The 24,789-nt window shown below is 44.8% G+C and overlaps 1 protein-coding gene across 1 annotated transcript in view; it reads right to left on the minus strand.

Annotated features, from left to right (window-relative positions):
- Positions 1–623: 623 nt before the first annotated feature.
- chrnb1 (cholinergic receptor, nicotinic, beta 1 (muscle)) overlaps positions 624–24,789 on the minus strand; it is a 267,186-nt gene continuing 243,020 nt past the window's right edge. The window contains exons 3-11 of the mRNA XM_072459101.1: positions 24,115–24,159; positions 22,930–23,039; positions 19,035–19,143; positions 15,270–15,414; positions 14,317–14,502; positions 10,090–10,313; positions 6,945–7,117; positions 4,839–4,986; positions 624–1,572 (exon numbers count right to left, since the gene is read on the minus strand). Coding sequence (XP_072315202.1) covers positions 1,426–1,572; positions 4,839–4,986; positions 6,945–7,117; positions 10,090–10,313; positions 14,317–14,502; positions 15,270–15,414; positions 19,035–19,143; positions 22,930–23,039; positions 24,115–24,159 — 1,287 coding nt within the window. The 3' untranslated portion in view covers positions 624–1,425. The remainder of the gene's footprint in view (positions 1,573–4,838; positions 4,987–6,944; positions 7,118–10,089; positions 10,314–14,316; positions 14,503–15,269; positions 15,415–19,034; positions 19,144–22,929; positions 23,040–24,114; positions 24,160–24,789) is intronic.

Here is a 24,789-nt window from a genome sequence, read left to right on the forward strand (position 1 = left end):
GGTCCGTCTACTCAAACCGGAAGTCGCTGGGACCTTTTAATTCAAATATTTGAACCTTTTGTTTCATGACATTTATTTAGTGTAACCTATATTTTCCATCATATTTAGTGGCACATAGTGGCAATTTGAAGTGGCCAATGCATTTACCAGTGCATTTTACCTGAGGACATTAAAAGGACTTGGTTAAGAAGGCAGTGGCACAACTGGACCTGGGACCAGAGTGTTTGGCTGAGGGTCCAGAGGGATGCACATGCTAGAAAATCTCCTCATTATAATAGTGGACTAAGTCAGCACTACAAAGGCGAACAGGGGCAATACGAGAGGCAGTTTGAAGTGGGACAAAGACGCACGTCACACACATGTGCCTTTTTTATCCATGTTTGGACTATGTTATTCTTTCTCCAGTGTGAGGCCTTTAAAAGGGTGTGGCATAGTTTGAATGTTAGAGTCAGTGGAAAAGCTGTTTCTTAACCTACCACCTAACGTATAAAAGTAGAGCGATTACATGCCCACCCTAACCCCCTGCAAATCACACCCGTGTCTACACTTCACTGTGTAGAAGAACTGTCTCAAACATCAGAACAAACATTTTTATTTTATTCACAGTGGCTCATTCGTCTTAAATATAGTCAAATGTGAAAAAAAAAAAGTTTTAATTAAATATCAAAGGTTGTTTTTCGACTAAATTGTTGAAATAAAATACTTTTTCAACTTTAAGCACTATTACAAGCACCACCAAAGGAGAATGGTATTAAAATATATATAAAACTATATTAGCAAAAAGTGACTCTATTTTTAAAGGACACATATTGTGCATTACTTTAATCAGTGTTGTTCTTGTATCTTCCTGAGAACCACTGCTTTGGCATCTCATGTTTATAACTTGAATCTACTGAAAGCACACATTACTTTGGGTACATTACTTTACTTTGGGTACATTACATTACTTTGGGTACATTACATTACTTTGGGTACATTACATTACTTTGGGTACATTACATTACTCTGGGGTACATTACATTACTCTGGGGTACATTACATTACTTTGGGTACATTACATTACTTTGGGTACATTACATTACTTTGGGTACATTACATTACTTTGGTTTCATTACTAGAGGCAGAAATGCTAGAACAAGTCTACCATGGAAAATAATGTCATAGAGCTCCACCTATGACATCACAAAACTGATATTTGAAACTGAACTTTTTCTGAGGTTCAGAGAGAGAGGACTTGGTAAACAGGATTCATCACTGAAACTAATGCTACTCTAGGTGTCTTTGTGACGTTTGTGCATAATATGTGTCCATTTCTCTTTTTCTTTTCTTTTTACTTCTTTTGACCTCACACTCATGTGGATCCCGAAAGCCACACTTGCAATGTCTTATTTGGGATGATCTTTGCCAATACGATGTCCCGCTCTCTCATGTGGGCTTGAAGGGGTCGGTGGGGGTGAAGTTGTTACGGGCGTGTGCGAAGATGGCCAATGTTCCCACAGTTGTGAAGACCACGAAGATCCAGAGGAAGAGACGGTCCATCACCATTGCAACGTACTGCCAGTCCTCCTTCAACTGTCCCAGAACAGAAGAGAAGAGGTGAGGTCAAGAGAGGAGAAAGAGAGGAGACAAGAGGAGAGGACAATAGAGCAGAGGAGCCAAGAGGAGAGGAGACAAGAGGAGAGGGCACTAAAGCAGAGGAGCCAAGAGGAGAGGAGACAAGACGAGAGGAGAGGAGACAAGAGGAGAGGAGACAAGAGGAGAGGAGACAAGAGGAGAGGAGACAAGAGGAGAGGAGCCAAGAGGAGAGGACACTAAAGCAGAGGAGCCAAGAGGAGAAGAGACAAGAGTAGAGGAGACAAGAGGAGAGGAGACAAGAAGAGAGGACACAAGAGGAGAGGAGAGGAGACAAGAGGAGAGGAGACAAGAGGAGAGGAGACTAGAGTGGAGGAGACAAGAGGAGAGGACACTAAAGCAGAGGAGCCAAGAGGAGAGGAGACAAGACGAGAGGAGAGGAGACAAGAGGAGAGGAGACAAGAGGAGAGGAGACAAGAGGAGAGGAGACAAGAGGAGAGGAGCCAAGAGGAGAGGACACTAAAGCAGAGGAGCCAAGAGGAGAAGAGACAAGAGTAGAGGAGACAAGAGGAGAGGAGACAAGAAGAGAGGACACAAGAGGAGAGGAGAGGAGACAAGAGGAGAGGAGACAAGAGGAGAGGAGACTAGAGTGGAGGAGACAAGAGGAGAGGACACTAAAGCAGAGGAGCCAAGAGGAGAAGAGACAAGAGGAGAGGAGACAAGAGGAGAGGAGACAAGAGGAGAGGACACAAGAGGAGAGGAGACAAGAGGAGAGGAGACAAGAGGAGAGGACACAAGAGGAGAGGAGACAAGAGGAGAGGAGACAAAAGGAGAGGAGACAAGAGGAGAGGAGACAAAAGGAGAGGACACTAAAGCAGAGGAGACAAGAGGAGAGGAGACAAGAAGAGAGGACACAAGAGGAGAGGAGACAAGAGGAGAGGACACTAAATCAGAGGAGACAAGAGGAGAGGAGACAAGAAGAGAGGACACAAGAGGAGAGGACACAAGAGGAGAGGACACAAGAGGAGAGGAGACAAGAGGAGAGGATACAAGAGGAGAGGAGACAAAAGGAGAGGAGACAAGAGGAGAGGAGACAAGAGGAGAGGACACTAAAGCAGAGGAGCCAAGAGGAGAAGAGACAAGAGGAGAGGAGAAAAGAGGAGAGGACACAAGAGGAGAGGACACAAGAGGAGAGGAGACAAGAGGAGAGGAGACAAAAGGAGAGGAGACAAGAGGAGAGGAGACAAAAGGAGAGGACACTAAAGCAGAGGAGACAAGAGGAGAGGAGACAAGAGGAGAGGACACTGAAGCAGAGGAGACAAGAGGAGAGGAGACAAGAAGAGAGGACACAAGAGGAGAGGACACAAGAGGAGAGGACACAAGAGGAGAGGACACAAGAGGAGAGGAGACAAAAGGAGAGCTCAAAGAAAAGTGACTTTCTAAAAGTTTCAAGCCATGGAGCTCATCTCAATAATACATTATATAATGCTTAAAAGAGCTATAATGAGGGGCCAATAAGCAAAGATTTATATTATTTAATCCATTTGTGGCCAGTATATATATATATATATATATATATATGTCTTGTCACCATCACCATGAGTTACCGCAGGACAGAGGAAAAGCAGGTCATGACAGATGAGGTGAAGTGACACACTGGGAACCAGATGCTTTAGAAAGAAGTCGTTAACAGGACAATACTTTCAACAGTGCAGGTGTGGAGCTTCTGTCCTCGACTCGGGACGTTGTGGAGCTTCTGTCCTCGACTCGGGACGTTGTCGAATGGCAGGAGGAAAACTTTGAGGATCTTCTCGATCTCAACGTCAAATCTTCTGAAGCAGAAGCTGAAGACTTTGAAGCAGACTTTGAGGTGGCAATGCACCGGGGATGGATGAGATCTGAGGCCGGTGGGTGTGTTCCAACTATAGAGGGATCTCACTCCTCAGCCTCCACGATAAGGTCCAGGTCCTGGAGAGGAGAATCCAACCGATAGTAGAACCTCAGAGGAGGAACACTGGACCAGCTCTATCAGCAGGAGCTGTGGTCACTGCAGTAAGTCAGACCTGTTCCCAGTGAGGGGCTCCTCAGGGCTGCCCTTTGTCACCGGTTCTGTTCATAGTTTTTATGGACAGAATTTCTTGGCGCAGTCAGGGATCGGAGGGTGTGGTCAGGGTTCGGAGGGTGTGGTCAGGGGCCCGAGGGTGTGGTCAGGAGTCAGAGGGTGTGGTCAGGGGTCAGAGGGTGTGGTCAGGGGCCGGAGGGTGTGGTCAGGGGTCGTAGGGTGTGGTCAGGGGTCAGAGGGTGTGGTCAGGAGTCAGAGGGTGTGGTCAGGGGTCAGAGGGTGTGGTCAGGGGCCGGAGGGTGTGGTCAGGGGTCGTAGGGTGTGGTCAGGGGTCAGAGGGTGTGGTCAGGAGTCAGAGGGTGTGGTCAGGGGTCGGAGGGTGTGGTCAGGGGTCGGAGGGTGTGGTCAGGGGTCGGAGGGTGTGGTCAGGGGTCAGAGGGTGTGGTCAGGAGTCAGAGGGTGTCCGGTTTGGGGACCACAGGATCTCATCTCTGCTGTTTGCAGACGATGTTGTCCTGATGGCTCCATCAAACCCGGACCTGCAACATGCACTGGGATGGTTTGCAGCCGAGTGTGAAGCGGCTGGGATGAGAATCAGCACCTCCAAATCCGAGGTCATAGTTCTCGACCTGAAAAAGGTGGCTTGTCCTCTCCAGGTGGGTGGGGGTCCTTGTCCTCTCCAGGTGGGTGGGGAGTCCTTGTTCTCTCCAGGTGGGTGGGGGGTCCTTGCCCTCTCCACGTGGGTGGGGGGGTCCTTGTCCTCTCCAGGTGGGTGGGGGGTCCTTGCCCTCTCCAGGTGGGTGGGGGGTCCTTGTTCTCTCCAGGTGGGTGGGGGGTCCTTGCCCTCTCCAGGTGGGTGGGGGGGTCCTTGTCCTCTCCAGGTGGGTGGGGGGTCCTTGCCCTCTCCAGGTGGGTGGGGGGTCCTTGCCCTCTCCATGTGGGTGGGGGGTCCCTGCCTCAAGTGGAGGAGTTCAAGTATCTCGGGGTCTTGTTGACGAGAGAGGGGTGATTGACAGGCTCCTGAATGCCTCACTTGATGAATTTTTGTTTTTATTCAATTTCAAAATGAAAAGCTAAAATATGATCTAATTCAAACGGTTTTCAATTTGATCTTTGGATTCAAAATGACATAGTGAGTGCAGCTCCATGCCTGAGTGGAAAGCACCATCACTATTATGAACTTCAGGCAGACAAAGTGACTCACAGCCTCATAGTCCTTCTCGGCCTGCAGAGCTTCTGCGATGTAGGTGATGGCGTCCACCGCAGACTTGAGCTCGTCGGGCAGGGCCAGGTATGTACTGGGGCCGTCGATGAACTTCCTCAAGTCCGTACACATTCCCTCAGGATTGAACCTGCAACAAAACCACACCATACAAATATATCATAATGTGGAGACTATCGAGAGGCAGAAGAACACATTCAACTGCAGAGACAGTTTTTTGAGCAGATGAAAACTGCATGGGATGTAGGACAATAAAAGGATGTAATGCCTCTCTTGGTCTTGATCATTCGAGGTATTACGGACCAGGAGTGTTCCAACTCATTTCAGGCCGAGGGCCGAATGTCAGGCTGGGTCGCAGTCCGAACATACCATAAAAGAATTAGTGGGCGCTGTGGCACAAATCTGCAGCAGGTGAAAGACTTTTGAGTTCATATTCATGCAGCAGCAGCAGCAGGAACAGGAACATGGACTTGTGATATGATTTTTGACATGAAATGTTGATATTAAAGACCTGTTGCTGCTCAAACTTAATATAAGCTCACTATTTTTATAGTTTAAGCTTAGTGAGAATAAACTCTTCATGTAGTGAATGAAATAATTCAGATTGTATTTAGTGTTCAGCTTTTCAGTCTCATTATCTTGCAGCATCTGGACTCCCTCTGCCTGGAGCTTATGCCTGACTCCACCTGCCACTCCACCTGCAGGGGGCGCGCCGACTCCACCTGCAACTCCACCTTAGGGGGGCACGCCGACTCCACCTGCAACTCCACCTGCAGGGGGAGCGCCGACTCCACCTGCAGGGGGAGCTCTGACTCCACCTGCAGGGGGAGCGCCGACTCCACCTGCAGGGGGCGCGCCGACTCCACCTGCAACTCCACCTGCAGGGGGCACGCCGACTCCACCTGCGACTCCACCTGCAGGGGGAGCGCCGACTCCACCTGCAGGGGGAGCGCCGACTCCACCTGCAGGGGGAGCGCCGACTCCACCTGCAGGGGGAGCGCCGACTCCACCTGCAGGGGGAGCGCCGACTCCACCTGCAGGGGGAGCTCCGACTCCACCTGCAGGGGGAGCACCGACTCCACCTGCAGGGGGAGCACCGACTCCACCTGCAGGGGGAGCTCTGACTCCACCTGCAGGGGGAGCACTGACTCCACTTGCACTGTTTTACAATGGGACTGTGGGCCGTCAGCTTTGTTTGTTTTGGTCCTGTAGTGTTGCCAGACTTGTGCCTTGCTTGTTTACAGAGATGTGGGTGCGTCAGCCATGACCGGATGTCGCAGCCATCTTTTTCAATGACAACTTTCCAAGGCCGTGTTTATCCAATCAGATTTCTTTTTTGGCCGCTGTGGCTTGACTGTCCAGTTCGTTCATTTTGGATTTTACGTTTTTTGACGATTTTTCATCTGCCTGGAAGAACTGGTTCCCCTCCTGAAGAACTGGTTCTCCTCTTGAAGAACTGGTTCTCCTCCTGAAGAACTGGTTCTCCTCTTGATGAACTGGTTCTCCTCCGGAGTGGCTCCAGCTCCACTGTCTTTGTTTTACAAAGGGGGTATGGGGGCATCAATGAGCATTTCTGCGGTTCAGAGTTTTACTGTGTAGCATTGCTTGCCCAGTTCTCGGTGGCTTTGTGCTTCTTGTCCGGTTTCTTAGACATTTTCACAAAAATATATGTCTGCACCGACGCAGGAATATGGAATATCCCCAGGTGAACTTATAATTCAGACGGATAAATCGAACGGATTCAACCGCAGTCCGACAGAGCCGAATGAGCCATCATCCCGGAAGTCATAATCCAACATTTCTAATTTCTTTTTCTAAGAAATATCAAAATTCTTTTTTAGCTTGTCACTTAGCATTGACATTGAGTTGGAAATTCTAGTATTATAACAGCACTAACTCAAATCCAAACATGTGACTTAACATAGGTGTAAGTGATGAAAACAGTATCACGATCAACATGCTTAAAACATAACATAACTTAAACATAGCATGGGATCTTCTAAGAATTATCCATGTGATCTGGAACATTTGAAATATCATAATGCTGGAATTGTAGCGTTGACCTGACTGGGCGATGTGCAGCCTGACCTGTGTGGTTTGGGGAAGAGCACGGAGGTGTCAGGCTTGCGGATGAAGTACTCGTCGGACACTTTGCTGAGGGCAATCTTGGGCTGCTTCATGGGCCTGAGTTCCACGATGACCTGGCTCTCTGCTTTGGGCCTCCGCATACACAGGTACGGCGGCAGCATGTGCAGAAAGATCTGGAGGCGACAGCAGAGAGTAGCAACACATGCTTTTCAAATACTAGGGTTAATCCATGATCCAGAATCCAACACTACATATGAAGAGTAGAAGAACCATGGGACAGCTGTATGAAGGCAGTCACTAAGGGATAAACAATCAACAGTGGGAAGAATTTGATTGGAAAGTCCATTTTTTTCAAGCCCCTTTTGTAATTTGGTAGATCGCTCAGCTGAATTGTACTGGAGATAAAGAGGGAAAACTCATTGATTTTCTCCAACCGTCCAGTAAAAGGAAAAGTACTTCGTGACTGAAGAATGTTACATCACCATCTAAAGATGAATGAAATCAAAGGGTAAAACATGTTTGTATGATGTATAGAATGACTACATCTTTAAAGTTTAAAAGAGAACTTTTTAACGCTTTCCCTGCAAGCCCTGTCCGCACACTGCCAGAGTTTTCGCTAAATTTATACAATCTTCACAGCCCCACAGAAAACGTTGTAATAGTGACTTCCTGTTATGGCGGCGCTTTGAGTAGACACATCTCACACCGATGCTGCAAAACTCAGCTTTAAAATCATCGTTTGACCCACTTAATCCCAGAGAAGAAGAACAAGAGATGAGTAAACAAGAAAGACACATTGGCCCAATTTATTAGACAATCAAAAACAATTCACAGAGTTACAATTGATGGGACCAAACCAGAAATTTCTATTCCTATTGCGATGCATATTCTCCAGAAGATTGGTCCAATGTCCGGATACAAAATGAATGTACAAAAAACTGAACTTCTCTCTTACTGGCGACCCCCTCTGACCTTTAGAAAGACCTACCCTTTAATGACAAACAGAATCTTAGATATTTAGGTGTGGTACTCCATAGAGACCCATCAACAATTCTGGAGAAAAAATATTCCCCTCTTTTTAGTCATAGGAAAAATACCTTGAGAAATGGGACCTTATCCCAGACTTAAGTCCAAGTCAAAAGATTGAAACTATAAAAGTGAATGTTTTGCCCAAGTTTCTCTATCTGTTCCAGACTCTTCCAATTTCCATCCCCAGCCGGCTGTTTGCTGAGTGGAATAAAACAATCTCAAGATTGATATGGCAAGGGGGAAAAACATATCAGATTTAAAACTTTAAAACTATCAGAAGAAAAGGGAGGCTGGGGTTTACCTTCATTGGACAAATTACTTTGTTTCAGCTCAGATCAGAACCTGGTTACACTGGTGTGACCCAGCTCAGTGTAAAAATACTGAGAGTAATGTTGTGCCGGTGGTTCCTGTACAGGCCTTACTGGCAGATGACAGACGCTTGAGTCATTTGGAGGAGGTGGATAACCATTGGGTGAAATCTGTTCTTACAACATGGAAGGAGCTGATCAAAACATACAAACGAAACAAAGACGTATAAATCTTAAACAGGTTCCATCAAAATGTCTCACCTACAGCACAAACTCAAGATCTAAAGTCTGGACAACAAAAGGTAAAAAGGTATGAAAGAATCCTTTGACTCAGAGAAACGGGACTTTTTGTTTTAGGTATTTACAAATAATAAAATAAAAATAACCTACATGAAACCTATTTAAATGACTGAGAACATCAAAAAATAATTACTTTTGCTTGTAAGCAGTGTCTGGTAGCATTACCTTTAAAAGTAACTCATTACGTGGAACCCTGGAAACCGAAGGTAGTTCCTGGTCGGTTAATTACCTGACAGTGTTCTCAAATTCCTGTACCAGACCAAAGGTTTGCCCCCCAAAAATATGGTGTTTCAAATATTCCATCCTGGAATGTTCCATTGTAAAAAGGTTTCAACGGTAGTCATCTGGACACAATTTTAAAAATCAATACATATCAACTTCACTTTCGAATATAAGAGGTAAAAGTTTTATAAATGGTTAAAATCGCGTCATCACAACAAACATGGCGGCGCCCGTGTCCCCCGCATGTTCCCCCCGCTCGCTTTCGCTACCAAAATAAAGGATAGCGGCGTACAAAAGGTCGATAGAAATATCTTAAAATTGTGAGATTTAGTCTCGATCGATCGAGACGTTCTCCGTCTTTGGCTGTTGATGCCTGACCCCTGGACTGTTGAAGCCTGACCCCTGGACTGTTGAAGCCTGACCCCTGGACTGTTGCAGCCTGACCCCTGCACTGTGGAAGCCTGACCCCTGGACTGTTGCAGCCTGACCCCTGCACTGTTGAAGCCTGACCCCTGGACTGTTGAAGCCTGACCCCCCCCCGACTGTTGCAGCCTGACCCCTGGACTGTTGAAGCCTGACCCCTGGACTGTTGAAGACTGACCCCTGGACTGTTGAAGCCTGACCCCTGGACTGTTGAAGGCTGACCCCTGGACTGTGGAAACCTGACCCCTGGACTGTTGAAGCCTGACCCCTGGACTGTTGAAGCCTGACCCCTGGACTTTTGAAGCCTGACCCCTGGACTGTTGAAGCCTCTGACCCCTGGACTGTTGAAGCCTGACCCCTGGACTGTTGAAGGCTGACCCCTGGACTGTGGAAACCTGACCCCTGGACTGTTGAAGCCTGACCCCTGGTGGTCACTCCGAGTCAAAAAATGGCAAAATTTGGATCTTTTTTTTTGCCTTCAAAGTAAAAAAAATAAGAATTTGCCTACCGACCGACCCACTTGAAAAATGTTGACTCGGGTTACAGCAAACAGACCATTTATTTGGGGCAGCCTTATAGTCGTGTACAATGACATAATGTCAATCATCCTGGTGCAATATTTTCTGTCCATATAACAATTGTAAATAAGAGTGTTATTTTTGATAAGAGTTTTTTATAAGAGGTTTTTTTTTCGTTATCCATTTTTGTTATTATACTTCTGTGCCTGGTCTGAGTTACAGCACTGGAATCTCCTCATTGTGGGACTAATAAAGGTTATCTAAATAAAAATAGTTTTAAGTGAATACATTTCACCAGTCATCTATAAACGTAGGTTCGTTTACAGTCCAGTTGACGGTCCTTACCCTGCGGACCCACATCGGCATCTGGTGCGTGTTGGCAGACCTGTGGTGAAGGTTGAGCACAACCACGCTCATGATGACGGAGAAGGTGACAAGGATCATGGTAAACATGATGTAGTTGACAATGACGGGGACGCCCAGCGACGTCTCCGGGATCTTATTAGCCAGAAGCAGCAGGAACACAGTCAGGGTCAGCAGAACGTTGATGGACAGACCCATCTTCTCACCTGGAATAAGCCAACACAAGAAGAACAAAGGTGTCAATCAGGAATCGTCAGACCTTAAAACGTTTTTCCTGAATTTTGAAAGTGATGAATCTAGGTTAACATTATATTGTCATGCTACTCTTATATAACCCTTTAAGTGCAATATAATGCACATGTAATAAAGAGCCTATCTTCCCTTAGTACAAATATAAAATAAATGCAGCACTTAAGATCAAAATCAAAACTGCATCCACTTATACGGCTTCATTCAAGATTTTTTTTTTTTAAATGTTTGTAAGTAAAAATATTCTAACAATATTCTAATATAATAATAACATTTTTAATTACATTTTTATAATTGTTAGATGATTAAAAACAGGACAAGTGCTTTACAAAAACCCAGGCAATGCAACCCATTGTTTACCAGAAACCTGACCTGGACTAACGACTAAATAAACGTATCGTCCTCGTTAACGAGCAATTCCAAACAACCGGAGTACATGGTCCTTACTCATGTTACATTTGCACCAAATCAATGAAACTGTTATTTACTGTGTCTGCGAGAGCAGCGTTTCACATGAACAGGGGCTCTCTGACCTGCCGCAAAGCAGCACCGAGCATTGTGGATGTGCTGCGGATGCGAAGCGTAGTGTCGCAAAAAATAGAACAAATATAATGTTTAATATGGGAAACTGGGCCACAGTCCAGACCATATTGCTCTTCGGTCCAGAGCTGGCCCGCAGGCTGCCTAGTGGAGACCAAGGCCCTAGGACAATTTTGGAAATATGTATATTTTGATTCAAAATGGCTGCTTCCACGTTGAAGATACGTCGTGGTTCCAAGAGACGTTTATGCTCAAGGTCACATATACAAAACATCTACCAAAGTTCATTGGTTTACAACAAACTCATTTTTTCCATATTCACTTTTTTGAGGTGTGTAAATGTGGGTGAATATAGGACATGTCCTATCTTTGGCTTTTATTGTTCAGAATCACATAAAGAGTGTTTGTTCCAAATGTAATTTATTTATAATATTCTTACATTTGTAGGGGGCGCTGGAGAGCAATTATTGGTGATTGGTTATATCTGCCTCCCAAAGCTGAAACCAAGCGGTGTTACTGAACTTCTGTGCTTAACACAGATTGTCCATAACGAACACCAAGTTAAAGCACAAGGTTGTCCATCAGTGCACGTGACCCCAGGACACCCTAGGCCTGGAGATCAATGATAAACTTTGTTGTTGTGTTATTGATCTCCTGCTGCATGTCTTAGACACCCGGGTGAAGAGAGGGGCAGAGTTGTCAACTGATTAACACCTGCTGGTGAGTTGGATCCACTAGCGGAGGAGAAAGCCAGATAGACTTGGCAGGCCAAAGCGCATTGTGAGGGTCTGTTTGGAACGTCTTGCGGATCTTCAACTCACACCATTGGGAGAACTTCTCCCAGATCCCAGGGGAGGCTGGAGACAATGAGTCCGAGTGGATCATGTTCTCAACCTCCATTGTCAATGAGCTGAGGTCGTAACGTCTCAGGTGCCTGTCGCGGCTGCACCCCCGAACCTGGTGGTGGAGAAGATGGAGGCCTATTAGACCTCTTTGGCTCGTGGGACTCCTGAGTTAGTTGACAGGTATCGACAGGCCAGGCACACCGCACTTGTGCTGTCGAAGAAGGCCAAAACCCGAGGTCTGGAGGAGTTCAGGGAGGCCATGGAAGGGGGCTATCTGTTGGCCCCAAAGAAATTCTGGCTAACTGTCTGGTGCCTCAAGAGGCAAAGAGCCGCCTCTCTCTTTGCCTCTTGAGGGAGGAAGGGCTTCACCTTCACGGGGGAAGGACCTCCTTGATCCCACTGTCACGTCTGTGGATGAGATTCGCCCTGCGGACCTCAAGTCTCTGGATGTTGTAGGACTGTCTTGGCTGAACGTCTCTGCAACATGGTGTGGCGGTCGGGGACAGTGCCTCTGGACTGATAGACCGGGGTGGTGGTCCCTCTGTTCAAGAAGAGGGACCAGAGGGTGTGTTCCAACTACAGAGGGTTCACACTCCTCAGCCTCCCCAGTAAGGTCTATTCCAGGGTCGTGGAACACTGCACCAGCTCTATACTCTCCATCGGGTGCTTGAGGGTTCATGGGAGTTTGCTCAGACCTGGCCACATGTGCTTTGTGAATCTGGAGAAGGGGTTCAACCTTGTCCCTCATGGTATCCTTTTCTGAGATGCCCTGGGAGTATGTGGTCAGAGCCAGGGCAAAATTTAGTTCTTCCAAAATGTATACAATTTTGCACAAAATTCTATTTTGTCATGTCAATCAAAAAATCCAATCCAACACATGTCATATTTCTTACGGCGTAGCCGTAGCAATAAGAAAAGCCATGTTATTCCAATGGGAAAATTGCCACATGCTTAAACTTTATACTTTTATGAAATCCTCCAAAGGCATTAGCCAGATTAACCTAAAATTCGGTGGGACTCATCTTCAGGAGTGAGGCATCAAAAGATATAATTTTGATGATATAATTTTATTAGCTTTCATTTGGTACCACTTTCAATGCTATAGCATCAACCTGTATTTTAATTATTTTTTATTCATTATTTTGTATTAATTCTTATTAGTTATGTGCTAATGTTGCGGTAATTTGAGGATGAGACACTGGTGGTCAAAAGTCCCAGGACAAAATTATATTTATTCCCTGAACTGAATAAATAATAGGTTTCTCCTCTGAAAAGTTTTGCTTCAGCTAAATGTTTAAGACATATTAGGTGTGTTGGGTTTTACAGTCCCATGCAACAGTTCTTTCTAGCAGGAGCTGATGTGTTGCACCTCTGGTATTTTTGCTGATGCTTTTGTGGACAAAGCTCATGTATTGATACATGTCCCCACTTATCTTAGCCGCCATTATGCACGACAGGAGCTTCAGCATTGTGGAAAGACAGGTTATTGGCCGATAGAATAACCTATTTATTCTCCTGGCTTCATTCTCTCTCGTGTACTTCTTTAGGCGGCTGGCTAAGGCTTAGAGCTTTTGTTTGGCAGTTCTGAGTGCTTCAGGTTTGGGCATCTGGTTTTACCACTTGGGTACTTGCTTTCGCATTGCACCTTTCTGGGCCTCAGACAGTTGGCTCACCTCTCTCTGAGCTGTCTCACTAAGCTGTCTCACCTTTTCCATGGTGAGTATTTCATCGCATGGTTACTCTTAGGATAGCCGAATGTCTCAAGGATCACTTGGGACACTCGGCTATATACAACTATGTGCTGAGTTGTTTATCAGCTCATTGTTTTCAGTTCGTTGGGATAGCTTCACATCACTCTAGAAGACTCTCTGAGAGTACTTCACTGAGTTTCTGTTATGGGCTTCGAGGTTTCTTGTTGTTCATTCTCGCCATGATCTTATCTTTCAGGTCAGTCGCTGCCATGTTCAGCGTGGTTATTGGGGATTCGTCCCAATCTCTGGATGGGAAGTTACCGCTATCTCCCCACTGATCTGGCGCCCCGGCTCCCTCTTGCTGTAGCATTTGTGTTGTATTTCATCAATCTCTAGTTGAGAAAGATTTGTTCTATTTGTTTGACACGTATTTGTTCACCAGCTCTTTTGTCTGCAAAATCTGAATAAAGATGAATTGACAAAAATAAAGACTAAAAGCTAACATTGTGAGATGTAGAACATCATTTTTTATTCCAAATGGATTCCAGAGTCTTTGAATTAGCATTATACTGTATGCTGTTTCAATGATCAGGTAAACAGCACCTGCTGCTCCTTCCATCAGCTTGTGCCCTTGGAATTTTCCCACACTGCCTATGCCACAGGCCGAATGCGCAAAATGTCTTGCCAAAGGTGGTTGAATAACAAGTGATCAACCAACTGAGGCGCTACCACTCCAAAATAGGCAAAATATATTTGCTACTGGACTCAAAGATTAGCAGGAAATTCTAAAGTGAAGGCAGTTTTAAGTCTGGTTACGTTTATGAACACACATACATATGTGAAATATGACTAAAAGTTTAATTGGTTGAAAAAGAGGGTGTTACCGGCATCGGGGGGCAGGTAGAAGTTGAATATGGCGATGATGGTGATGAGGATGCAAGGCAAGACGATGTTGAGGACGTAGTACAGAGGCTTCCTCTCGATGATCAGGAAAAAGGCCATGTTCTCATAGCCATCATCGTCACGGAACTTCCTGCTTGGCTTGTGGCGGATAATCCATTCTCCGCCCTCTAAAAAAAACAACACATTAACTAATGTACATTCATTCATAGCTGAAGCTATAGATACATTATGAGTCAAAATAAATTATTCAGGCTGAACTACCTTTTAAACCTCAACAGTGCTTGTGGGCCAGGAGGCACCTGTACTCATTACCACCTCTTCTGAAAAATTCCCTTTTGAGTAGCAGTACTTCTCTCGGCAGTCGGCGCGTTCTCTGCTCGGCTTTACCAGTATCGTCTGTATCTCTGCACACACAGCACTCTCTTTCTATTTCAGTGAGTATCGTCTCCTGATCTCTATGTCTCTCAGGGACATATTGCTCTGTCTCTGATTGGACCCTCTGTCATAAGTCTTGCTTCATTGTCATTGGTTACATTTTTTGCAGAAAGAAGGTAGGACTAAAATCCGTCAGCACTGGATTCAGCTCATGTGGCTCGGATCAGCTCATGGATATGATGAAAATGAAAACTATATAAACGACAATCACTTAATATAAAGTGCTGGACTCAGATGAAGTGGACTCCTGACACAACAGAACCTTACAGACTGATGAGTTCAAGTGGACTCCTACTTTATTATTTTAATATACTGTAAGTGCGGTTGGTCCCATCATCGGTTGTTCTCATCCATTTGCTAAGCTTGGGTCCTCTACCAAATATTATCCTCAATATATCATAATAAAAAAATGATGTTAAAGGTGGAGTTGGGACCCCACCTTACAATCATCCATCTCCTCCTGTATTCATGAGACCGTTCTGTGATTCATGCTGCTCACCACTGAAGGCCTCATCCAGAACAATCTCCAAGATCTCTTTCTCCTGGGAGTCTAGCGAATATTGGATGTCGATCTCCGAGGCGTCATAGGTGTACGAGCGGAACACCATACTGCAGTTTTGCCAGTCAAACGGAAAGTACTCAACCTGGCCATAGATACAAAGGTCAAGTTATTATAGGGCTTGATATTTCATGTATCACACATAATATATCACTCATTTCCGCGTGGTGTGGACAGCCGAGTAGTTCATTCACATGTCAATCATAGGACGCACCTACTGCACACCTGCAGCCTCGTTCCCATAGCAGCACGTTTCCCTGGCTGCACATGCGTGGTTGATATGTCGGTGTGTGTTTAGAGAGTTTCAATGTACAGTACAAAAATGACAACAGAGACGGACTGTGTTCAAGCTGGCTTAAAAGAGATGGAAATCTACGGAGACGAGAGATGCGATGCGATCCGTCGCACTGATTAACAAAGCCTGTGTAGCAGTGGGGCTGCGCGGGGGGAGTGTGCGCATGCTTGAGTTCTCAGATCGGCGAAATGTTTTTAAGTATGATCTTTGTAACAGAAGCAGAAAAAGAACATTCATTTGCAAATGACCACTTGTCACAAAACTCCATAACATTTCCAAGTACATTTCGCATAATATGTGTCCTTTAGGTGAGGAGTTAGTTGGTAATTGGATAAAAAAAACAAAAAACTTGTTTTTATTTTATTATTTTTTTGCAAACTTTTATAAACAAATAAAGATAGAACAGAACACAAACCAAAATGACCCGAGTGCAAATGAAAATAATTCCAAAAGTAGACATCAACTAAACAGTAAATACAAACACAATTATGGAACATTTAAATCTAAATAAAAGTCATATTTTCTCCAAAATCGGTTGAATTTCAGATTTAAATCTCTGAATGTAATTTTTTCCATTGTCCGATGTAACGATGTCAGTCGAGGCCTTCATTGTTTGTGATGTTTGCATCAGCCATTTCTTTGTTATGGCTTTTTTGCTGCCGCCATATTCCAAAGGTTTTATTTCTCTATTTCTTGTGTCCATGACAGGAGTTTTGAGTTGTAAAGAATACATAATTCTAAAATGAAGAGGGATGGCAATGTCAAAACTGTCTTCAGTGCATTGTCAATTTCAGTCCAATATTATTGAGCGACGGGACAGTCGTGGTTTGCCTCCTGGCCGCCACAGTTTCTCAGTTCACATTTCCTTATGAGTAATGGGAACTTTGACATAGTGTTATGAAAAAACGTGATATATTTCTCCAACATAATTCCCTCAAAACGTGATTTTGTTGTTCTCCACTGAGAATATACATATATTCTACCATTTTTCATCATATTAAAATTACCCTCTCTTTGCCATTTATCTTCTATGTACATTGATTAAAATATGTATTTGAACACCCTGCGATTTTGCAAGTTCTCCCACTTAGAAATTATGGAAGTGTCAAACATTTTCATCGTGGATGCATTTCCACTGTGAGGGACAGAATTTACATAAAGACAGCTGTCCATCCCACATGTCCAACTGCTATCATGGACGAGACCAAAGAGCTGTCAAAAGACACCAGAGAGAAAACTGTAGACCTCCAAAAGGCTGGAAAGGGCTAATGGCAAGTGGCTCGGTGAAAAAAGATCAACTGTTGGAGCAAGACCTCAGACTGGAGCTCCATGAAGATCTCACTTCTCAAACACAATCTCCTCTGGCCTTCTGGTGGTCCCAAGAGTCTCTACAAGCACAGTAGGAGGTAGAGCCTTATGTTGGTCCCAAGAGTCTCTAAAAGCACAGTAGTAGGTACAGCCTTCTGTTGGTCCCAAGAGTCTCTAAAAGCACAGTAGGAGGTAGAGCCTTCTGGTGGTCCCAAGAGTCTCTAAAAGCACAGTAGGAGGTAGAGCCTTCTGGTGGTCACAAGAGTCTCTACAAGCACAGTAGGAGGTAGAGCTCCTGTGTTATGGAATCAGCTCCTGTCCATGTTAAAGAGGCGACACAGTCTCTTCATTTAAGTCCAGGCTTAAAACGTTCCTCTTTGAAATGACTTATGGTCAGGCCAGTTAGGAACAGAAATATAAAGCTACAGTTTCAGCACCGCTGCCCTAGGAGCAACTATGGGAGAAGTATGGCAGCTTGAGCACTATCCTCTGATAAAGACTACTTATTCTATCAAGCAATATTTAATATTTAAATTCACTTGTAAACTGTTGCCTTCTCTCTTTTTTTTTATCTCACTCCCTTCTATCCCCGAGGACTTGTGGACCCAGATGCTGGTGAAGCGGTCTCTACCCCATATGTATTTAATCCGTTTGTCACTGTTGCCAACTATTGTTGTGATTTTGGGCGATACAAAAATAAATTGAAATGAATCGAATCCTGCGTCCAATCGCCACAAAAAACTCCTCCACCCTTCTCCCTTTACCCACATTTGGTAATCTGATTAGTGGATGTAACTAAACAGAGTTTATGCACCAAGCTGACAGGCAACATGGAACATAAAGTCTGATGTCAAAAACAAATAAATCCCACCATATTCTTTCTTTTAAAATTAACAGTGATGTATTACCATGTGACCACAACCTCCACTCACATGCCCCACGCTGGTGCTCTATTGCTTGTCCCTGTTCGCTTCTCTGTGTTTTGCACCTTTCTTAAGCGCACCTCCTGGTGTTCTGAGGTGTTTACCTTTAGAGTCTCTTCCTGAATTCCTCACATTATGTGGTGGAATTTTCCGTGCTGCTGACGAAACTCGTATGGAATATCCCTGACAAAAAAGACTTTGTGCTGGAGGTCTCCTTTAACCCCGGAGGTCTCCTTTAACTCTGGAGGTCTCCTTTAACCCTGGAGGTCTCCTTTAACCCTGGAGGTCTCCTTTAACCCTGGAGGTCTCCTTTAACCAAGGAGGTCTCCTTCTCCTTTAACCCTGGAGGTCTCCTTTAACCATGGAGGTCTCCTTCTCCTTTAACCCTGGAGGTCTCCTTTAACCCTGGAGGTCTCCTTTAACCCTGGAGGTCTCCTTTAACCAAGGAGGTCTCCTTCTCCTTTAACCCTGGAGGTCTCCTTTAACCATGGAGGTCTCCTTCTCCTTTAACCCTGGAGGTCTCCTTTAACCCTTGCAGCCTTCATGACACGTTCCTTCACACGATTGTTGAACCTCATTATCAGACATCCTGGTTTATCAGCTGCTGGTCTTGGTTTGCTCAGGCCATGTGCTCTTTGTGTTGTGATGGGGGCCACATCTCCAGACCCGGACATGAGCTCTGTGATCATCTTCTTCTCCCTCAGGGACCGCCAAAAGTCTGATATTGTTTCTACAAGACCAAATCCAGGATTTGACTTCATATTCTTGTTCTCAGTCCACAGCATCACCACCTCAGTCTTCAGCTCATCCAGATTGTCTGAAATATGTTGTTCAGCTTCATCCATGTGTGCTCAATCCTTATGTCGCACTCAAATGGATTCGGGCTGCGCCACACGCTCCTCTACTTTCCTTTCACACATCAACAGTTTTAATGTTATCTCCTCACCTACTTCCTACACGGGAAGGGGGGAGGGGCTTGACCTGTTGGCGCTGTAAGACTCATTAGCACAGGCTATTGTCCGATGGGGCTGTGGGTCATCAATTTTCTTTGTTTTCCTTTTTTACTCATCTCTTGTTCATCTTTTCTGGGATGATATGAGTCAAACTGGGAGTGAGTGCGTGCATCTAACTGGTGACCATAACCCAGAGTATAACTGTACATAAGCTGTTGGTCCTGACCTTGACGCTGCAGGAGCTGAGGTACAGAGCTGGGGGTGTCCATGTCACTTTGCCATTGTGGTAAACCTGAACGTGCACATGAAGGGCGACGTCAAACACGCCGTCATTACTGCAACACAAGATAGAAATATTCATTATACAGTTTTGAATTGAAGAGGGCACATATAAGCTGGCCTCGCCTCTAAAGAGTGCAGACCGTGGATGTCAGGTCCAGACTCTTTTGAGCAGAGGTGCAGAATGTCACAGGGAGTAATCAAATCAAATATCTTTCAAGTTATAACTGATACAATAACAGTGAATACCAAAATGACTCAGAACAAAACCCAAAACATTGCAAACTAAAGTAGAAATAATGTGTTCTCCTCTCTGCACCTCTCGCCACGATTGTTCCACCATTCCCCACTCTTTTAAGTCACATTTTTTCATAGCCTATTTTCTTTTAAACAATAGGCGTGTGTAGGCCACACGTAGGACTGTGAAATAGGTTCATTATCTGTGCGTTCAAGCCACTGTAATGCTGTCACGTCCCTTCGAGGCAACTGCTGTTGTGATTTTGGCCATTACAAAAATAAATTGAATTGTTAATTACAGGCAAGCGTTTGACTCTTTCCTTCAGTGTGTCAGAAAAACATTGAAGGTCAATAAAAATGTGAAAAGAAAGAATAGCTAAGAAAAGTTGGATCCTTAAGAAGGACGGCAGCAGGTGACGCTCAGTTGAAGCCGAGTTGAGACTTCAACATGAGCATTGAGCATCTTTTCCTGGGTCTTTCAGGTTGGACCAGCATTCATCAAGTATAGACTTGACACTTGGGTCTATTCTCTTGTTATCAGTTTCATCATGTTCTATTGTATTCCTATTTCCAACTTTCCATTCTAAATATCAGTCTTGTGCATGCCATAGTATTTTCCACAGAGGCCACGCCCCCCTCACCAGTGAACATCCAGGGACGGGACATTGAGAGAGTGACTCATACAAGGACCTGGTGTTCATCTGAACCACAAACTGGACTCATAACACAGACTGTACAGGAAGAGCCAGAGTCGGCTCCACCTCCTGAGGAGACTCAGGTCTTTTGGAGTGACAGGGCCACTCCTGACAGGGCCGCTCCTGACAGGGACACTCCTGACAGGGACACTCCTGACAGGGACACTCCTGACAGGGACACTCCTGAAGACCTTCTCCGACTCTGTGGTGCATCAGCTCCTGTAGGTGTGGTCATCACAGAGAGGGAGAGGAAGAAGCTGGACAAAGCTCCGTCCTGGACTGTCCTCTGGACTCGGTGCAGGAGGTGGAGGACAGGAGGGTCCTGGCTAAACTCACATCTATTCTGGACCATGAGTGTCGCCCCCTGCAGGACACTCTGTCCCCTGCAGGACACTCTGTCCCCTGCAGGACACTCTGTCCCCTGCAGGACACTCTGTCCCCTGCAGGACACTCTGTCCTCTCTGGAGAGCAGCTTCAGTGACTGATCCACCCTCGCTGTGAAGGAGACGTTTCACACGTCTTTCCTTCTGCTGCTGTCACACTCTGCAACAAATACTGCTCTAAACATGTGCAATACCTGTAAATAAGAGTGTTCTATTTTGTTTTTATCCGGTTTACTTACCTGCTAATAGTATTACCTTGTCTTGTGCTATTTTTACTTTATTTTTTATCTTATTCTATTATCATTATTTTATTATTATTGTATGATTGTTATCTTTATTTTTTTATTTGTATCTATTTTATTTTATTTTATTTCCCCCCCTTCATTTCCTATTAAGATATGAGAGGAGTTTTGTTCATAAGAGTTTTTTGTCTTGTTCATAAGAGTTCTATTAAGAGTATTATTACTATACTACTTCCTATAATCTGTCCTTTCCTCCTGTTTCTACTGCAGTGGAACAACCACATTTCCCCTTGTGTGACATTAAAGGATTATCTTATCTTATCTTATCTTATCTTAATACTAAAATTAGGTTGACAACATTTCTCACAAGAGCTTTTTTAAGTCAGAATCAGAATAAGTGTATTGTCATTTGTCAATGCACAGAATTCACAAACATTGGAACTTACTTTGGTGATTCGTGCAACATAAAATAATGAAGAATGATAAAACAACCTCTTCAAGTCAAAAAGAAATAGAATTTAAATCTGCAATAGGATAAAAAATAAAGGCCGTGGCTGGAGAGCCGGCGCGGTTAAATGGCAGTTCAGGGGCCGCGGCATTTCCCTTATAACCCGTTATAGCCTCATGGCTAACCCTAACCTTAACCTTAACCCTAACCCTAACTTTAACCTTAACCTTAACCTTAACCTTAACCCTAACCTTAACCCTAACCTTAACCTTAACCTTAACCTTAACCTTAACCCTAACCCTAACCCTAACTTTAACCCTAACCCTAACCTTAACCTTAACCTTAACCCTAACCCTAACCCTAACCCTAACCCTAACCCTAACTTTAACCGTAACCCTAACCTTAACCTTAACCTTAACCTTAACCCTAACCCTAACCTTAACCCGGCGCGGTCTAAATCGGCGCTAAAACGCGGTCAAATAGCGGTGCAGTTTCAGGAGCCGCGGCGCGGCCGGCACAAAAATAACATGCAGTTTGGGCCGCGCGCCGCGGCTCTGCAGACACTCCCTTTAATAAAATAGGCTTATTATGTAGACAAATGTACAGTTGAATGTACAGATGTAGTGCAGAAAGTGACATTGTTTAAGAAGTGTTCATGAGTCCAACAGCAGAGGGAAAGAAACTGTTCTTAAGGAGGTGGTTCTGGTCCTGATGGACCGTAGCCTCCTGTCTGAGGGGAGTGGCCTCCTGCCTGAGGGGAGTGGCCTCCTGCCTGAGGGGAGTGGCCTCCTGCCTGAGGGGAGTGGCCTCCTGCCTGAGGGGAGTGGCCTCCTGCCTGAGGGGTGTGGCCTCCTGTCTGAGGGGAGTGGTCTCCTGCCTGAGGGGAGTGGCCTCCTGCCTGAGGGGAGTGGCCTCCTGCCTGAGGGGAGTGGCCTCCTGCCTGAGGGGAGTGGCCTCCTGCCTGAGGCTCAAATAGTCCGTGTCCAGGGTGAGAAGAGTCTCCTGTGCCTGGGTCAGCTGATGCTGTTCTGGACAATGGACAGGGATTTCTCTGTTGAAAAAGTGCAACAACTTGTGACCATCATGCACCTGTCTTTGACCCTGTCTGGCGAGATCCTTGTGGTCACAGCTTTGTATCTGAGACTTCTGGGATGCTCCAGATGCTTTGTGCATTCTCTCTACTCACGTTTAACTGTCTTGACGTACCCGTGGCATTGTTATCTCCGCCTTTATAAGGACGAGCATTTCCTCGTTTGTCAGATTAAGGAGGGAGAGACTACTTTGTCAGGGACAGTGAACTTTGCAGTGCAAGAGCAAATAAAGATCTACCTTTTGAGAAAGACAACTTTGTTCTATTTATGCCTTATTTACAGAAATTCCACAACAATGTCGATCATAAAAAGCTGTTTATTGTATCCATAAAATCTCTTCCCATATGTGACTTTGAATAGACCTAAAGTTAATCCGATCGCCACAAGGGCAAAATCAATGACAATGAAAGACATTTAATATTTAGCCCTCAGTATGTAAACATACAGTATGTCTTGTCCATTTGTCAACCTAAAACCTGCAGAGTCGCTCAAATCCTCCAGCTCTGGTTCTGACTAAGACTGGCTCAAAGATCTGGAGCTCTGCCCCTGACGAGATGCCCTAGTGGCATTGAAGGATGGGTCAAATGCAGAGGACACATTTACAACACCTTCTGTCTTTAGGTGGCTCATGCTCTTTCTAAATCCAAAAGTCCTTATATCACACACCATATTTATGTATGTTTCTTTATACAAAGGCATGAGCTCTTTCCGTTTCTAATGAAGTTATGCCACAGGTTTGTACTGACTTGTTGATGAGGACGATGTCGGGCAGCCAGACTTTAGCAGCGGGGATTCTCAGCACTGTAATGCCTTCATGCTCTTTGGGCTTCCACTGCAGCCGGTGGTCCGTCCACGCCTGTGTCGGACCAACATACAACATGTTCAGAAGTGCAGACGTCAGCAGACATTTAAGGTCGTCATGGCATTTGATGTTCACGCTCGACCATTTAGCAACTCGACTCGTCCGCTAACATTTAAGAGACAAAGCCAGTTCCCTGTATTAGCATTAGCCCTCAAAAAATGCATGTTATAAATAATCAAGAGGGCTTGATATGAAAGTCAAAGCCTCATTAAAAGTCATTGTTGAGTGTGCAAACCTTTTGGGGTTTGATTTCAGATGATGATTAGCGTGTCAAACTGACATCTGGCCTAAAGGCGACCTGACTGTAAGTGTAGAGTTCTGAAGTGACATGTTACCGTGAGGACAGCAGCACCGTGTACGAGACATGTTTACTTGTATTCTGCAATATGGGGATTGGCTTCATGTTTTGATGGGTTCACCACCTGCGTTATGGAGACGTAACGTGCCTGGAATGTTCCACAGTATATCAGTAAATCTATTTCCATTGAGACATAAGGGGATGCAAAGTTACATGTCAGATCTGTGGAGAGATGAGCCAGCTCACTTTTTGTTTTGCAATTAGGCCACAGTTATTTTATTACTTGGTTTACGGATCCGCCGCACTTAGATGATTGATTTCTACAATATAAATTCAATAAATAATTACATATATTTTTTTTATAAAGTACAGCTGACAACGCAAAATAGCGTTAAATGAAATACAAACAGCTGTATTAAGTCAAAAGATAAGAGCGCGTGAAGCAATTTTTCGTCAAAGTCCTGCATTAGTCTGTGACGAAGCGGCTCCGCCCCTGCGCGCCGTCCCAAATCCCTTCTTTCGCAAATAAACATTTTAAACCCGTTTACCACATTTTCTCCTGCACATTTTGCCGTGACTTAAGGCTGCGCACTTAGAAGTGTCATTTCTACCGATGCAAAACACGCTAAATCTACAGTTTCACACTCCTGCTGATCTGATTATGGTTATTAATAATATGCACAGTAAGAAAAAAAAAAACAAGTTTGAGTCAAATTTTCAACAATTACAATTTTAAGACAAATGTAAAAATGGTTTGTGTTATAAACTTACCAAATTCATAACCACTACTGTGCTCATCTCTTCATTTTTCATATTCTGCAAAAATGAAATCAGAAATTAGGAAGAATAAAAATGACATGGAGTTCAGACTAAACAAAGTGTTTGAGTTCATTTGTATCTTAAGATTGAATTAACTGTAGCTATTCCCATCACAAGTACAGAGGGCGGGGCGTTTCCTGATCAGAGGGTTCTATTTTAAAGACAGGAGGAATGTGAATGGGACAGCTGGACCGCCGCATGTGTCTGACGTGTCTCACGTGTCCCCGGCCCCATGTTCCACGAAGACACTCTATTCTCAAAATCCATTTGAATTCAAATGTGCAATTGTGAAAAATGTGTCTCGGTCAGATGTGTGCGTCCACCTCCAGGTTCATGCTAATAATACATCAGTCCTTTCAAGTGGGCCAGTGTTGAAGAGCGCAGTGTTCGGACCCTCGGGCTCTGGCCCGTCCTCAGGGAACAGAGGGGGAGACAGAAGGTCACCTTGACTCACGCTGGGGGGGGGGGGGGGGGGGGGGACATATGTTAGTAGTGTAAGACAAACAGTTTAAGCATCAAGTTGAACTTAGGCAATTATAGCCCTACAGGGGCCGAGATCCACCCACTGCCACCTGGGCCCTTAAAGATATATACTGTATATATATACTGTATATACATACAGTATAT

The sequence above is a fragment of the Eucyclogobius newberryi genome, unplaced genomic scaffold, assembly GCF_026437365.1.
Source record: "Eucyclogobius newberryi isolate DKJ021-1_F unplaced genomic scaffold, fEucNew1.0.hap1 SCAF_22, whole genome shotgun sequence".
NCBI lineage: Eukaryota > Metazoa > Chordata > Actinopteri > Gobiiformes > Gobiidae > Eucyclogobius > Eucyclogobius newberryi.